This window comes from Triplophysa rosa, linkage group LG16 (assembly GCF_024868665.1).
Source record: "Triplophysa rosa linkage group LG16, Trosa_1v2, whole genome shotgun sequence".
NCBI lineage: Eukaryota > Metazoa > Chordata > Actinopteri > Cypriniformes > Nemacheilidae > Triplophysa > Triplophysa rosa.
In genome coordinates this window covers 21301061-21312444 of record NC_079905.1, presented here as the reverse complement: position 1 = coordinate 21312444, position 11384 = coordinate 21301061, and the positions used below count along the sequence as shown (strand labels likewise).

General features: G+C 37.6%; 1 protein-coding gene across 1 annotated transcript; it reads left to right on the top strand.

The window, feature by feature from the left end:
- Nucleotides 1-8535: 8535 nt before the first annotated feature.
- Nucleotides 8536-11368, top strand: psmg2 (proteasome (prosome, macropain) assembly chaperone 2). Its single transcript, XM_057355096.1, has 7 exons — nucleotides 8536-8776; nucleotides 8904-9075; nucleotides 9164-9222; nucleotides 9310-9428; nucleotides 9729-9902; nucleotides 10240-10360; nucleotides 11159-11368. Exons 1-7 carry the CDS (start codon nucleotides 8720-8722, stop codon nucleotides 11237-11239), a joined length of 783 nt encoding a protein of 260 aa, XP_057211079.1. The 5' UTR covers nucleotides 8536-8719; the 3' UTR covers nucleotides 11240-11368.
- Nucleotides 11369-11384: the final 16 nt, after the last annotated feature.

Here is an 11384-nt window from a genome sequence, read left to right as displayed (position 1 = left end):
ACTGTTTGCTGTGTAAGAAAAGCCCCCTCGCTTAGTATCTGAAACAAAGACCACAGAGAGGTTTCAGTGGAATCTTTGATATACGGCAGTTTAAGAATAAAAGAACCACAGTTCAAAAACAAAGACCATCCCACCCATCACGGAGCTGAAAATGGGTATTTTTTACCATGGTTAATAATACTGAGAAAAAAAATAGAAGAAAAGCAGAATTTAACATTTGTTTAAATGATTCAGGAAAAACTTTTCAAATTCACTATTCGGTAAAATGTGACCGTTTGTTTGATCCCCAAACTTTATAATTATAACTAATTAGAATATTAAGGAAAGCCATATTTTGAACAATCTGAGCAGCACTAACCTGCAAACATGAGTCTGACAGGAGTCCCAAAATGCATTCCCTTTCCACTGATTCGAAAAGCGCAGTAATACAACCCAATGTCAGCCTCTCCAACCCTTCTTATCATTAGGCTTACAGACTCAGTTGTATTCCCTTCTTTTAGCTGAAAGTGATTTCTGTCCTCATTGTGTTCAACAATAACACGTTTTGGAAGAATATTTCCTTTTATTACATTTATTAGCAAAGTCATCTTTTCTGAGCTCAGCCGATACCACGCCATCACAGAGCTGGAATTGACATTACAGGTCAAAGTAACATTTTCTTCATGTTGGACCGTTACATTCACAGTGGACGCACACATTAGACATTGAACGCTGATGCCTAGAAATGAGAAGGTCAAGATAAAATGCAAAAGATATAACAACATCATTTGTATAATTGTATATTCTCTTAATCAACAACGAATTATTAATGATTCATTTTATTGTTCTGCGTAGCAGCATATACTCACTAACTGAAAGGATCAGATTGACAATATATTTGTTCATCTTTTAATCTCTTTGGCAGATCTGGTTAAACTGCTGTCAGTTGGGAGCGGGGGTCTTACTTATAAATGCTAGCCAGATCGGGTTCATGCTTATAAACCACAATAGTGAAATGTTTCCATGTTCTCATGTTGGTTTTCACTGAAAGTGGGAAGGATTTGTATACAGTTGTTCAGCAACACACTTAAGTTTCGTTTTTGAAGAATGAGGAAACCCAAGCTCAGTTCACCAGTATCCCCAGCTGAAGCATGTGTGACTGCTCTCTGATATGCATGCATAAACATCACAGATGAATGCAGATGACAGTAACATCACGCTCAACTCACAAGTTTTTTTTACCTGCTAGCTTCGGTTTACATGTTCCAAAACATGACTGAACGGACAGAGACAGAATTCTGGAAGTAATCATACACTTTCATCAACTCTTGCTGTCTGTCCGGTCAAATGGATTTTGGTTTGATGCTGCGGATAAACTAGAGCAGTTCTCAAACTTTCTCATTGTAGGGCACCCTTTGTGTAGGGTGCATCACTTTGCGCCCCCCCCCCCAAATAAAGACTTAGAATCTTAAACTTAGAATTTAATTGAACCAAAAACATATTCAGTTATATTGTGCTGGAACATCAATTATTTTGGTTGATGGTCTTATTTTTCTGATGTTTGATATGATAAATTTCTATATTTCATAAAATGCCACAAAATCTGTGCCCCCCACCCAGATCCGTCTTGGCGTCCCCAGTTTGAGAACCACTTAACTAGAGTGTATGTAATAGTTTTCCGTTTTATTTCTTCAGCGCTCTGCACAGTGTGATTTAAGGTTAAAAAAATGATACGGGGCACGGTCAAGACGAGTGAGACAAGCACATGACGCCTACAAAACAAACAAGAACCATGTGCTTACAACACAGAACACATCATGAGCCATGTACTCCAACACAAGCACAGAAGACACAGAGAATGAGTTTTAAATCCTTATCCCAGTAATAAATACAGAGGACAGAACAGGACAATCAGGGAACAACACAGAACACAATTGACATGATCCTGTCACAGAAGGGATGTATATACTTTGTCGTGGCATTTCATTTTTTTGACTTTGGAATCAACTAAGGCACACTTACATGATACCCTGTTTCACAATTGTGAATAATGGATTTTAACCAAAACAGAAATCCTTACTCCACATTGTGTCATTTAAACCTACTATGGCTTCTGTCTTCTGAACCAAAATAGACTTTTGTTCAATAGAGAATATGTTTTTCTTAAATTTCCTATATAGCGCACATACAGTATTCACATTATATATTCACATTAGTTGCATTAGTTACTAAATAAAAAATGGTTGATCAGTGATATTTATCTAGACAGTTTTCTTACATATCTCTTGTTCACCATGAAAGGTTTTAAATCAACCTTTATACAGGGCTCTCAAGTCTCACGCATTCACCGTGAGACACACGCATTTCACCCTGTTCACACGCTCACACGCCACACCTGATATTTCTCACGCTGAGAAACAAGAGATAACTCGTCCCGCTTTATGCAATTAATGGATGTAATTAGTTACTGTACTTAAGTATCTTTTTGGATACTTTGTAGTTGTACTGAGTATTAAAGATATTAGCAACTTTTACTCTCTACTTAACTACATTTTTGAACAAGTATATGTACTCTTTACTCCACTACATTTGTAATGACTAATGCAATTACACATTACATTTTGCATGGCACCTATCTTTTTTGCAGCAGTTTATTTTTGCTACAGAAGAATTAATATTGCCATTTACAGGGCATTGAAGGTACTGTAATCTTGTGGATTTTGCCCTTACTTACTAAAACTTGCCAACATGGCGTAGTTGTCAGTCGCTGGCGGTTTATATGTGAAATGAGGACATGACTGCAGCTGGCGATGAGGCCAAAACCAGCATGTCCGTTGCAAAAAGGCTTCGACTTTTTAATTTTACTTAACATTATTTTATTTATCCGTTATGTCGAAGAGACCTTTTTGAAGGAGTTTGGTTTACTTATGAGCACTTGAGCTTAAATGAGACTTGGGTGTTTGTAATAGACGTAGGTTATGGTGTTGCAATTTTGAGGTGGTCTGTCTTATATGATTTAAGAAAATAAATGCGATTGCTCTCCTCACGTATCAACTGTTTTTTGTTTTTCACTGACATGTCTCTTAAGTGTTGAGGACTAGTGCTTCTTTGTGCCTACATTCAGTATGAGTAAAATACTCAAGTACTGTTAAAATCAGATACTCGAAGACTTTTACTGAAGTCGTTTTGGAATTGGTGACTTGTAACTTGTAATGGAATAATTTTCGTTGCAAGGTATCTGTACTTTTACTTAAGTATGGTTTTCAGGTACTCTTTACACCTCTGATCATAATTACAAAACCAAAAGCAACAATGTTTTTTTATCTTGCAGTGCCTTTTATATTTATGACATGTGATCATATGCTCCTCTGACTCAAATCAGCATCAGCCTTAAAGTGACAGTTCACCAAATAATGAAAATTCTGTCATTTACTCCCCCTCGGATTGTTCCAAACCTGTATAAATTAATTTGCTCTGCTAAACACAAAGGAAGATATTCGGAAGAATGTCAGTAACCAAACAGATCTCACCCCCCATTTACTGCCATAGTAGGGAAAATAAATACTATGGAAGCCATTTATATTGGATCAGATTTACCAATTGGTATAGGCTATAACTTTTATTTGTGCTGGGCAATTGTAAAATTGAACTGCTAAAAAAAACCTTGAGGGATTTGGTTGGGGCTGAGGGGCCGCTGCTGTATGGGATCAGAATTGTTGCAATATTCTGAATAAATAAACTATGATCCGCAAATAAATATAGAGTTTCACAAACATTTTTTAAATCCACATATGCACAAAAAGCGAACCATAAATATATGTTAGACGTTCCACAAAAAGAAATGGAATTCACAAATAAATACAATGAGATTTGCAAATAAAAAATATTTACAAATTTATTTAAATGGCAATTATTTGTAGATCACTTTCTGCACATTTGTGGATCGCTTTCTGTGCATTTGTGAATCGCTGCACGCATTTGTGGATCAGTGCACGCATTTGTGGATGGCTCTCTGTGCATTTGTGGATTTTGAAACATTTCTAACATCAAAACGCGCACACAATCCACAAATAGGTGGACTCCGCCCACTATCTACGCAAGCCAATCGGGTAACTTCCGCTTTCGTTGTCCAATAGGGCACGTTCTAACTTCAGCCAATCACGTTTTGTTCTGCACTAAGATTCAGGGAGCTAACATGGCGGCTAGTGGCGGTCTAAAATGCGTGATATACTAAGAAATGTGAATGGCCTCTTCTTTATACTACTCAGTAATGATTGTTTGTGTTTATATGCATTGTCCATATGTTAGTAACAAATGACTGAAATGTTTATGACTTGATAACAGCGTGCACGGACTGGGGTGGACAATCCCGGTGACTGGGGACTGATTTGGTCTGCTGCAAGCCAGCCGTTTTATTGTCTTTATGTACCAAAGTGATAAATTCCGATTTTGGCATTCGATAAAATATAATCTGTTTCCCCGATACTGCATGGGTAAGCAGCTAGTTCGCGCCACACACTCAGCGTGGCGTGGAGTTTCAAGGTGCGCAGCGTTTGCATTGCAATGCGCACTGCAGCTGTCGGTGTAGGCTACTACCAGTATAACAATGGCAGAATTAACGTGGGGGAAATCATCAGCACTGTGAATTTCTATGTCATTCATAATTCAAAATAAAACGTAATTTAATCAGTCATCTCTGTTTATCCCATTCCTGAATGATCTCTGCTGTGGCTAAACTGTTCTGTATAGGCTACTGTCTAACTCTTTGCCATGACAAAAATGATCACTGTAAGAAACACTACCCATAACATTAACAATAGTAAGCGTTGTCTTTATAGTGGTAGCAGCGTAAGTAGGCTATATTGCAAGATGACCATGTGGGACAATTCTGTCCACAATTCCCCACACAGAAATACTGTAGTAGTATAATACATTTACTATCATATGAACAGCTCATATAAAGTTTCCCATAATAACGCAAAGAACATACATCAGAATTAGAAGGAGCTTTATTGCCCAAATGTGCTCTACGCACGAGGAATTTGTCTTAGTGAGAGAAGCTGCCAGTGCACATACAGTTGAAAGTGACAAGTGACGAGACACAGGTAACAAAATATAAAAAATAAATATGTAATAGACAATACACATATGAAAAAAAAACAATATACAGTATGTCAAAAGAGCAGCGGATGCTATATTGTATGCATGTGCTACATATATATACAAGTTATAAGGTGCTTTATACAAATTGTGTAAGGGAATGGGATAGCTGTATGATATATTAAATCAGTAACATATGTATAATAAATAAATATGAGTATAAGTGAGTAGATTAGTATTGGACATATTTATTGAACAGTGTGGAGAACATAACTGTTCAACTGTTCTTGGGGTAGATGACCTGAAGGAAGAAACTTTATTTGGCTGTTTTGGTGCTCAGTGCTCTGTAGCGCCGACCAGACGGCAGCAGTTCAAAGAGAAAGTGTGCTGGGTGTGAGGGGTCCAGAGAGATTTTGCGAGCCCTTTTACTCGCTCACTCTGGATGAGTACAGTTCTTGCAGTGGAAGGGTGATTCGCTCAACAGTCAGAAATATCCGCTGTAGTCTTCGGAGGTCTCGAGTGTTTGTATGTGTCCCGAGCATGTAAACTGAAATTGAGAGAGAATATGTCGCCTCTAAATGCAGCAAGTTTTAAATGACTTCATCGATCAACACAAGGTTACAATGGTAGAGAACTTTAATAAACTTGATCGCTTAGCAACCTTCAAAACAAGTCTTGTACGTCTCTTGATGTACACGACGTGGAGGAGCGATTTTTTTTATTAACAGACTGATTTGACCCTACCTGAGCATGCTTGTTTTTTCTAAACAAAAACATGTAAAACAAAATAATTGCCTTTTGTATTACAGTTAAAGTAGTAAAAACAGGCTACTGACACATTTTTTATTAAAACTGCGCATCGTTCTGTTATCATTTTTATTGAGGTTCTGTAAATTTGCACCAACAAGCCAATGTAATTTGCTTTTGTTGTCATATGTTCATATTTTCTTATATTTAACTTCAGCTGATGGGCTATACCTTGGTTCTTGCGTCTCATTCTTCAGTGTTCTGCATTTACCAATAAATAGACTACATAAAAAGTACTTATTTTGTTTTAAATTTATATCTTTATCATTTAAAAACCAACAATGTATGCTAACCCCATTTAGGAGCTTTTTTAGGCCTATTTGCCACTAAATATAGAAGGAATGCGGTTATAATAAAGCAAACCGCGCTATTGAACTATAAAAAAGCCAATATCACTGCAAGGAAAATTCCATCACCGTGACAGCGCTACGTTCCCGACTACATTACAGTACATTACACGTCACATGTCTTTAGGATGTGTGTGAACGCACGCACAGGTTCCAGAAAATCACTGGCAGTGTGAACCAAAATCAACCGATCCTGTCATCCCGGGACAAATCTTCCGCATATTTTCCCGGGATCTCTGTATGAAAAAGGATTTACTGAAATGCCATGTAATATCCAGTGCCTTTTGTGCATTTGTATGGAGAACCCATTAATTTGCACAATTAGCTTCAATTCATTTTTATTTGGTAATTTCATATTTTGCTTCATACTTTTTTCATCGAAGAGAAAAGTTGTGTTGCCTCCCTTGCGTTCTTATTGCCCCCGTTGTTTTTTATTTGCTAATAAATAAATGAAATAAACAGTATTTTAAAGATGTCCTATGTGTCATTTAAAAGGCAGCAATATATACATAATTATAACCCAACAATATTGATTTATTTAGCACCAGGAAAAATGGAGACGTATATCGTATAACACGCTATAAGAGCACTGCCACAACCCTTATTATTAACTACAGTAAATTGATTATCTGCAGTTGTATACCAATATTTACTATGGTAAGGTTCGAAAACACAAATTTTACTAGGCCTACATCGTTTACTTTTGGGGTTGCTGTGTGAATTTGAGAATATATTGTGTGCACAAGATCATAGTCAAAGGATCGGCATCCTTTGTTGTGGCAAGAGTTAGACAGTATACAGAACAGTTAAACCACAGCAGCAGAGATCATTCAAAAATGGGATAAACAGAGATGACTGATTAAATTACGTTTTATTTTGAATTATGAATGACATAGAAATTCACAGTGCTGATGATTTCCCCCACGTTAATTCTGCCATCGTTATACTGGTAGTAGCCTACACCGACAGCTGCAGTGCGCATTGCAATTCAAACGCTGCGCACCTTGAAACTCCACGCCACGCTGAGTGTGCGGCGCGAACTAGCTGCTTACCCATGCAGTATCGGGGAAACAGATTATATTTTATCGAATGCCAAAATCGGAATTTATCACTTTGGTACATAAAGACAATAAAACGGCTGGCTTGCAGCAGACCAAATCAGTCCCCAGTCACCGGGATTGTCCACCCCAGTCCGTGCACGCTGTTATCAAGTCATAAACGTTTCAGTCATTTGTTACTAACATATGGACAATGCATATAAACACAAACAATCATTACTGAGTAGTATAAAGAAGAGGCCATTCACATTTCTTAGTATATCACGCATTTTAGACCGCCACTAACCGCCATGTTAGCTCCCTGAATCTTAGTGCAGAACAAAACGTGATTGGCTGAAGTTAGAACGTGCCCTATTGGACAACAAAAGCGGAAGTTACCCGATTGGCTTGCGTAGATAGTGGGCGGAGTCCACCTATTTGTGGATTGTGTGCGCGTTTTGACGTTAGAAATGTTTCAAAATCTACAAATGCACAGAGAGCCATCCACAAATGCGTGCACTGATCCACAAATGCGTGCACTGATCCACAAATGCGTGCAGCGATTCACAAATGCACAGAAAGCGATCCACGAATGTGCAGAAAGCGATCCACAAATGTGCAGAAAGTGATCTACAAATAAATGCCATTGAAATAAATTTGTAAATATTTTTTATTTGCAAATCTCATTGTATTTATTTGTGAATTCCATTTCTTTTTGTGGAACGTCTAACATATATTTATGGTTCGCTTTTTGTGCATATGTGGATTTAAAAAATGTTTGTGAAACTCTCTATATTTATTTGCGGATCATAGTTTATTTATTCAGAATATTGCAACAATTCTGATCCCATACTGCTGAAACTTTGAATGGCTCCTCTCCCAACAGATGTGATCTCACTCCAAACTTTTGATAACACTTCAGAGCCCTGCTTTATAACTTGAATAAAATGTTACTGTAATTAATTCAAACCTTACCTTAATTGTGTTAAAAGACGCAAGCACGTGCAGCTGGCAATTCACGTCACATGCATATAATGTGATTGTGTAAAATATAAATAATATAATCCAATAAATTAAATGCTAATAAAAATAAAAAATATTACAAAAATGACTCTTTTTCACTTTTAATTACATATCGTGTGACAGCATGAAGGACCTTTATTTTGACACGTTTCAGTTTAAACGGCAGTCAACGTTCAAAGTAATACTTTCATCCGCCTCCCCTAATAAAGATAAATAATATGTTAACATATTATAGATATACTTTTGAAACGAATTAAGGTTGTTTTGTCACAATTTTTGTTGCATTCCGTTTCGAAGGTTTTTGTTCAGGCATCAAGGCTGCCCTCGTGAGGTCCTTTCCCACACCGTGTAAACAGAAAGTAAAAATCACTACAGATCCAAAATTGTTTTGTGCATTTTCATCGAAAGCAGATACAACTTATAAAAATGTTCATTTCGACGGGGAGTGGTGATCCTTCTTTTAAAGGCTTTACTCTGATTATGGTAAGTTGATTATTTAATGCGGTTTGTATATTAAGTAACTTCATGAGTGCGCGTGTGGTCATGTTTGCCGCAGTCAGTAACGTTAATCTTTTACATGCAGTATTTTTATTATATTACATGTACATAGCCTGCAGTGTCTGTTGGGAATGTGGGGCAGCTCGCCTTGGATCTCATAATCTCAACACTGAACATGCCAAAAGTGGGATACTTACACACCGACTGTCTCATTCCTATGGCGGGGAATAACCCATACGCTACATCTGCAGAAGATGCCTCCCAACTTAGTACTAATGCAGAGGGTAATAAAACAATATAGCTTCAACCGTGTATATCAGTCATTTTTGAATGCAAATGAAAAGATAATGTTGTGAATTTCTTTCTGTGAAGTATACTCCCACAGTGACTTAAAACTGGTCGTATTGCAAATACGGACACCCATCATCCAGGTTAGTGGTTGCCTGTAAAGGCAACAAGTCTTTCCAGTTCAGTATGCTGTTTGTGCACTAACCGATGCTGTTTGTTGTTTGTCATAGACAAAAGTCAGATCTTTTAGAAAGTCGCTTGTTTCCTGGATCAAAAGTTGTGGATTGGTCAAAACGGTCCTGCTGTCCAGCAGTCATGCTTATCAGAGAGATGACCGACAGCTTCTTGGGTAATAACATCACAAATGATTTTTGTAGAGCAAATGAAATGTAAATTTAAACTAACCTTCTGTTCTTTAGAAAATGTTAATGGTACTCCACACACCCACACCGTGATGCTCGTGTTGATGATGGTTGTTCTGGTGCTTGAAGGGAATTCTAGGTTGTGTTTTGCCTGTTCTGGGTGGTCATTTACTGGTCCAGCTGTCTCTATCATACTCTAGTCTACTGTATATGTTTCACCCTTTGCAAACAAGTCTATTTGGATGTTTGTGCTGTGTGATGCATGTTTTTGTCTCAATGTTGAGCAGCACTTCTCTGCGGTACCTGCTGACACCGTCTCTGCAGAAGGTGGAGGGCCAGAGAGTAGAGGAACTGGGCTGGAGGGAGATGGAGAGAATCAGTGTGTTCCCTGACATACCTGACTCGGAGCAGCGGCTCTACATTCCTGGAGGAGGGGTGACCAAAGCCCTTTACACAGACTGGTAAACACCAGAATTCACTGTTTCTCAGTCTTGCAATTCTAACAAAAGTTGATTTATCAAACATCAACTTATTATAAGGCATTTGTGACATGCATGTCAAAATAGCAACCGACAGTGTCAGATCTGTAAATCTCAGACAAGATTTGCTGTATCTATTGCATGCCTGTCACAGTCCTGTGTGTTTGGAAAGTCTTGAAATTGAGTAATTGTTTCACACACTTGATGCCACACTCATTTTAGCTCACGTAAGAATAACAATAACATCCATTTCACTTTTAGCACTTTTTATAAAAAAACATCTAAAAATGACTGATGGGAGAGGTTTTTTCTTTCTCAGCTGCACTGAAGACATCTCTATGGCGGTAGCTCTGATCTTCTGTTCAGAAGGAGACAACATTGCTGATGCTTTCATGCTTATTAACCATCTCAATGACTGGCTTCGTCTGCTAGAAAAACCTGTAAGTTATTGAGCTGGAAATCGTAAAATGAGTGAACTTGCACGTGTTGGCCCGGTTTCACAGACAAGACTTAAGAGTTAAATTAGGATATTTAAGTCGCTTGTTAAAAATGCATTGGAAAAAAACATTAGTCTGGGGCTGGCCTTAAGCTTTGTCTGTGAAACCGGTCTATAATCTGATGTATCTAAATTCTATAAAAGTAGAATAGAAAAAAATAGTTTGCTATTCAGAAAACATCACCACAGAAACTATTTGATCAAACAGAACCTAACTGAGAGTTAGAGAAATAGACAGTACCCGTCAAGAGTTTGGAAACGCTTGACTGGAATGTTTCCTTTTAATCTCAAGGTGTATGGTTAAATGTTTAAAATTACTTTTGCAGACAAACATATAATAGTGCCAACATATCAATTTATTTCATTCGAAAACAAAAATATTTTTGAAATGGATGACCAAATAATGAAGAAAAAGCAGCCAATAAGAGCCCTGAATAGCTTGGGAACTCCTTCAATACCGTTTAAAAAGCTACTCAGGGTGAGACCTCTAGAAGCTGACTGATAAAATGCCACAATTTAGCAAATTCTAGTGAAAGGGTGGCAACTTGGAAGATTCTAAACATTTGTATTTATTTTAAGATGCTTTTAGTCACAACATAATTCCCAGTTACATCTGTGCTACTCTTTAGTTCTTAAAAGGTATAAATGTTTCCAAACTTTTGACTGGTACTGTGTACAAACAATAAAAAAGTCAGATTTTTCTCTGTAGCTTCAGCATTGTGTGTGTTTTGTTTCCTCTCAGACACAGGGGTCTGTGCAGTGGAGGGTCCCTCCCTCATGGAGTCTGCTGTTCGGCAGCGGTATCCCACCTCTTATCTTCTAAAGCACACCTGAGAAATATCTGTGCCGGCTGATCTGCTCTGCAACAGTCTAACCATTATGGACTGATATACAACCTTGACACATTCGGAATAGATATTTGGCTTGTAAATAAATGGCTTTTTATCCAAAACCTTTGTGTTGTCGTT

Excerpts from the sequence above, each read along its gene's own strand:
- psmg2 (XM_057355096.1), top strand. The coding sequence starts at position 8,720 with ATGTTCATTTCGACGGGGAGTGGTGATCCTTCTTTTAAAGGCTTTACT. Across the intron at positions 8,777-8,903 it reads AAGGCTTTACTCTGATTATG|CCTGCAGTGTCTGTTGGGAA; the intron begins GTAAGTTGATTA and ends ACATGTACATAG. Across the intron at positions 9,223-9,309 it reads TACGGACACCCATCATCCAG|ACAAAAGTCAGATCTTTTAG; the intron begins GTTAGTGGTTGC and ends TGTTTGTCATAG.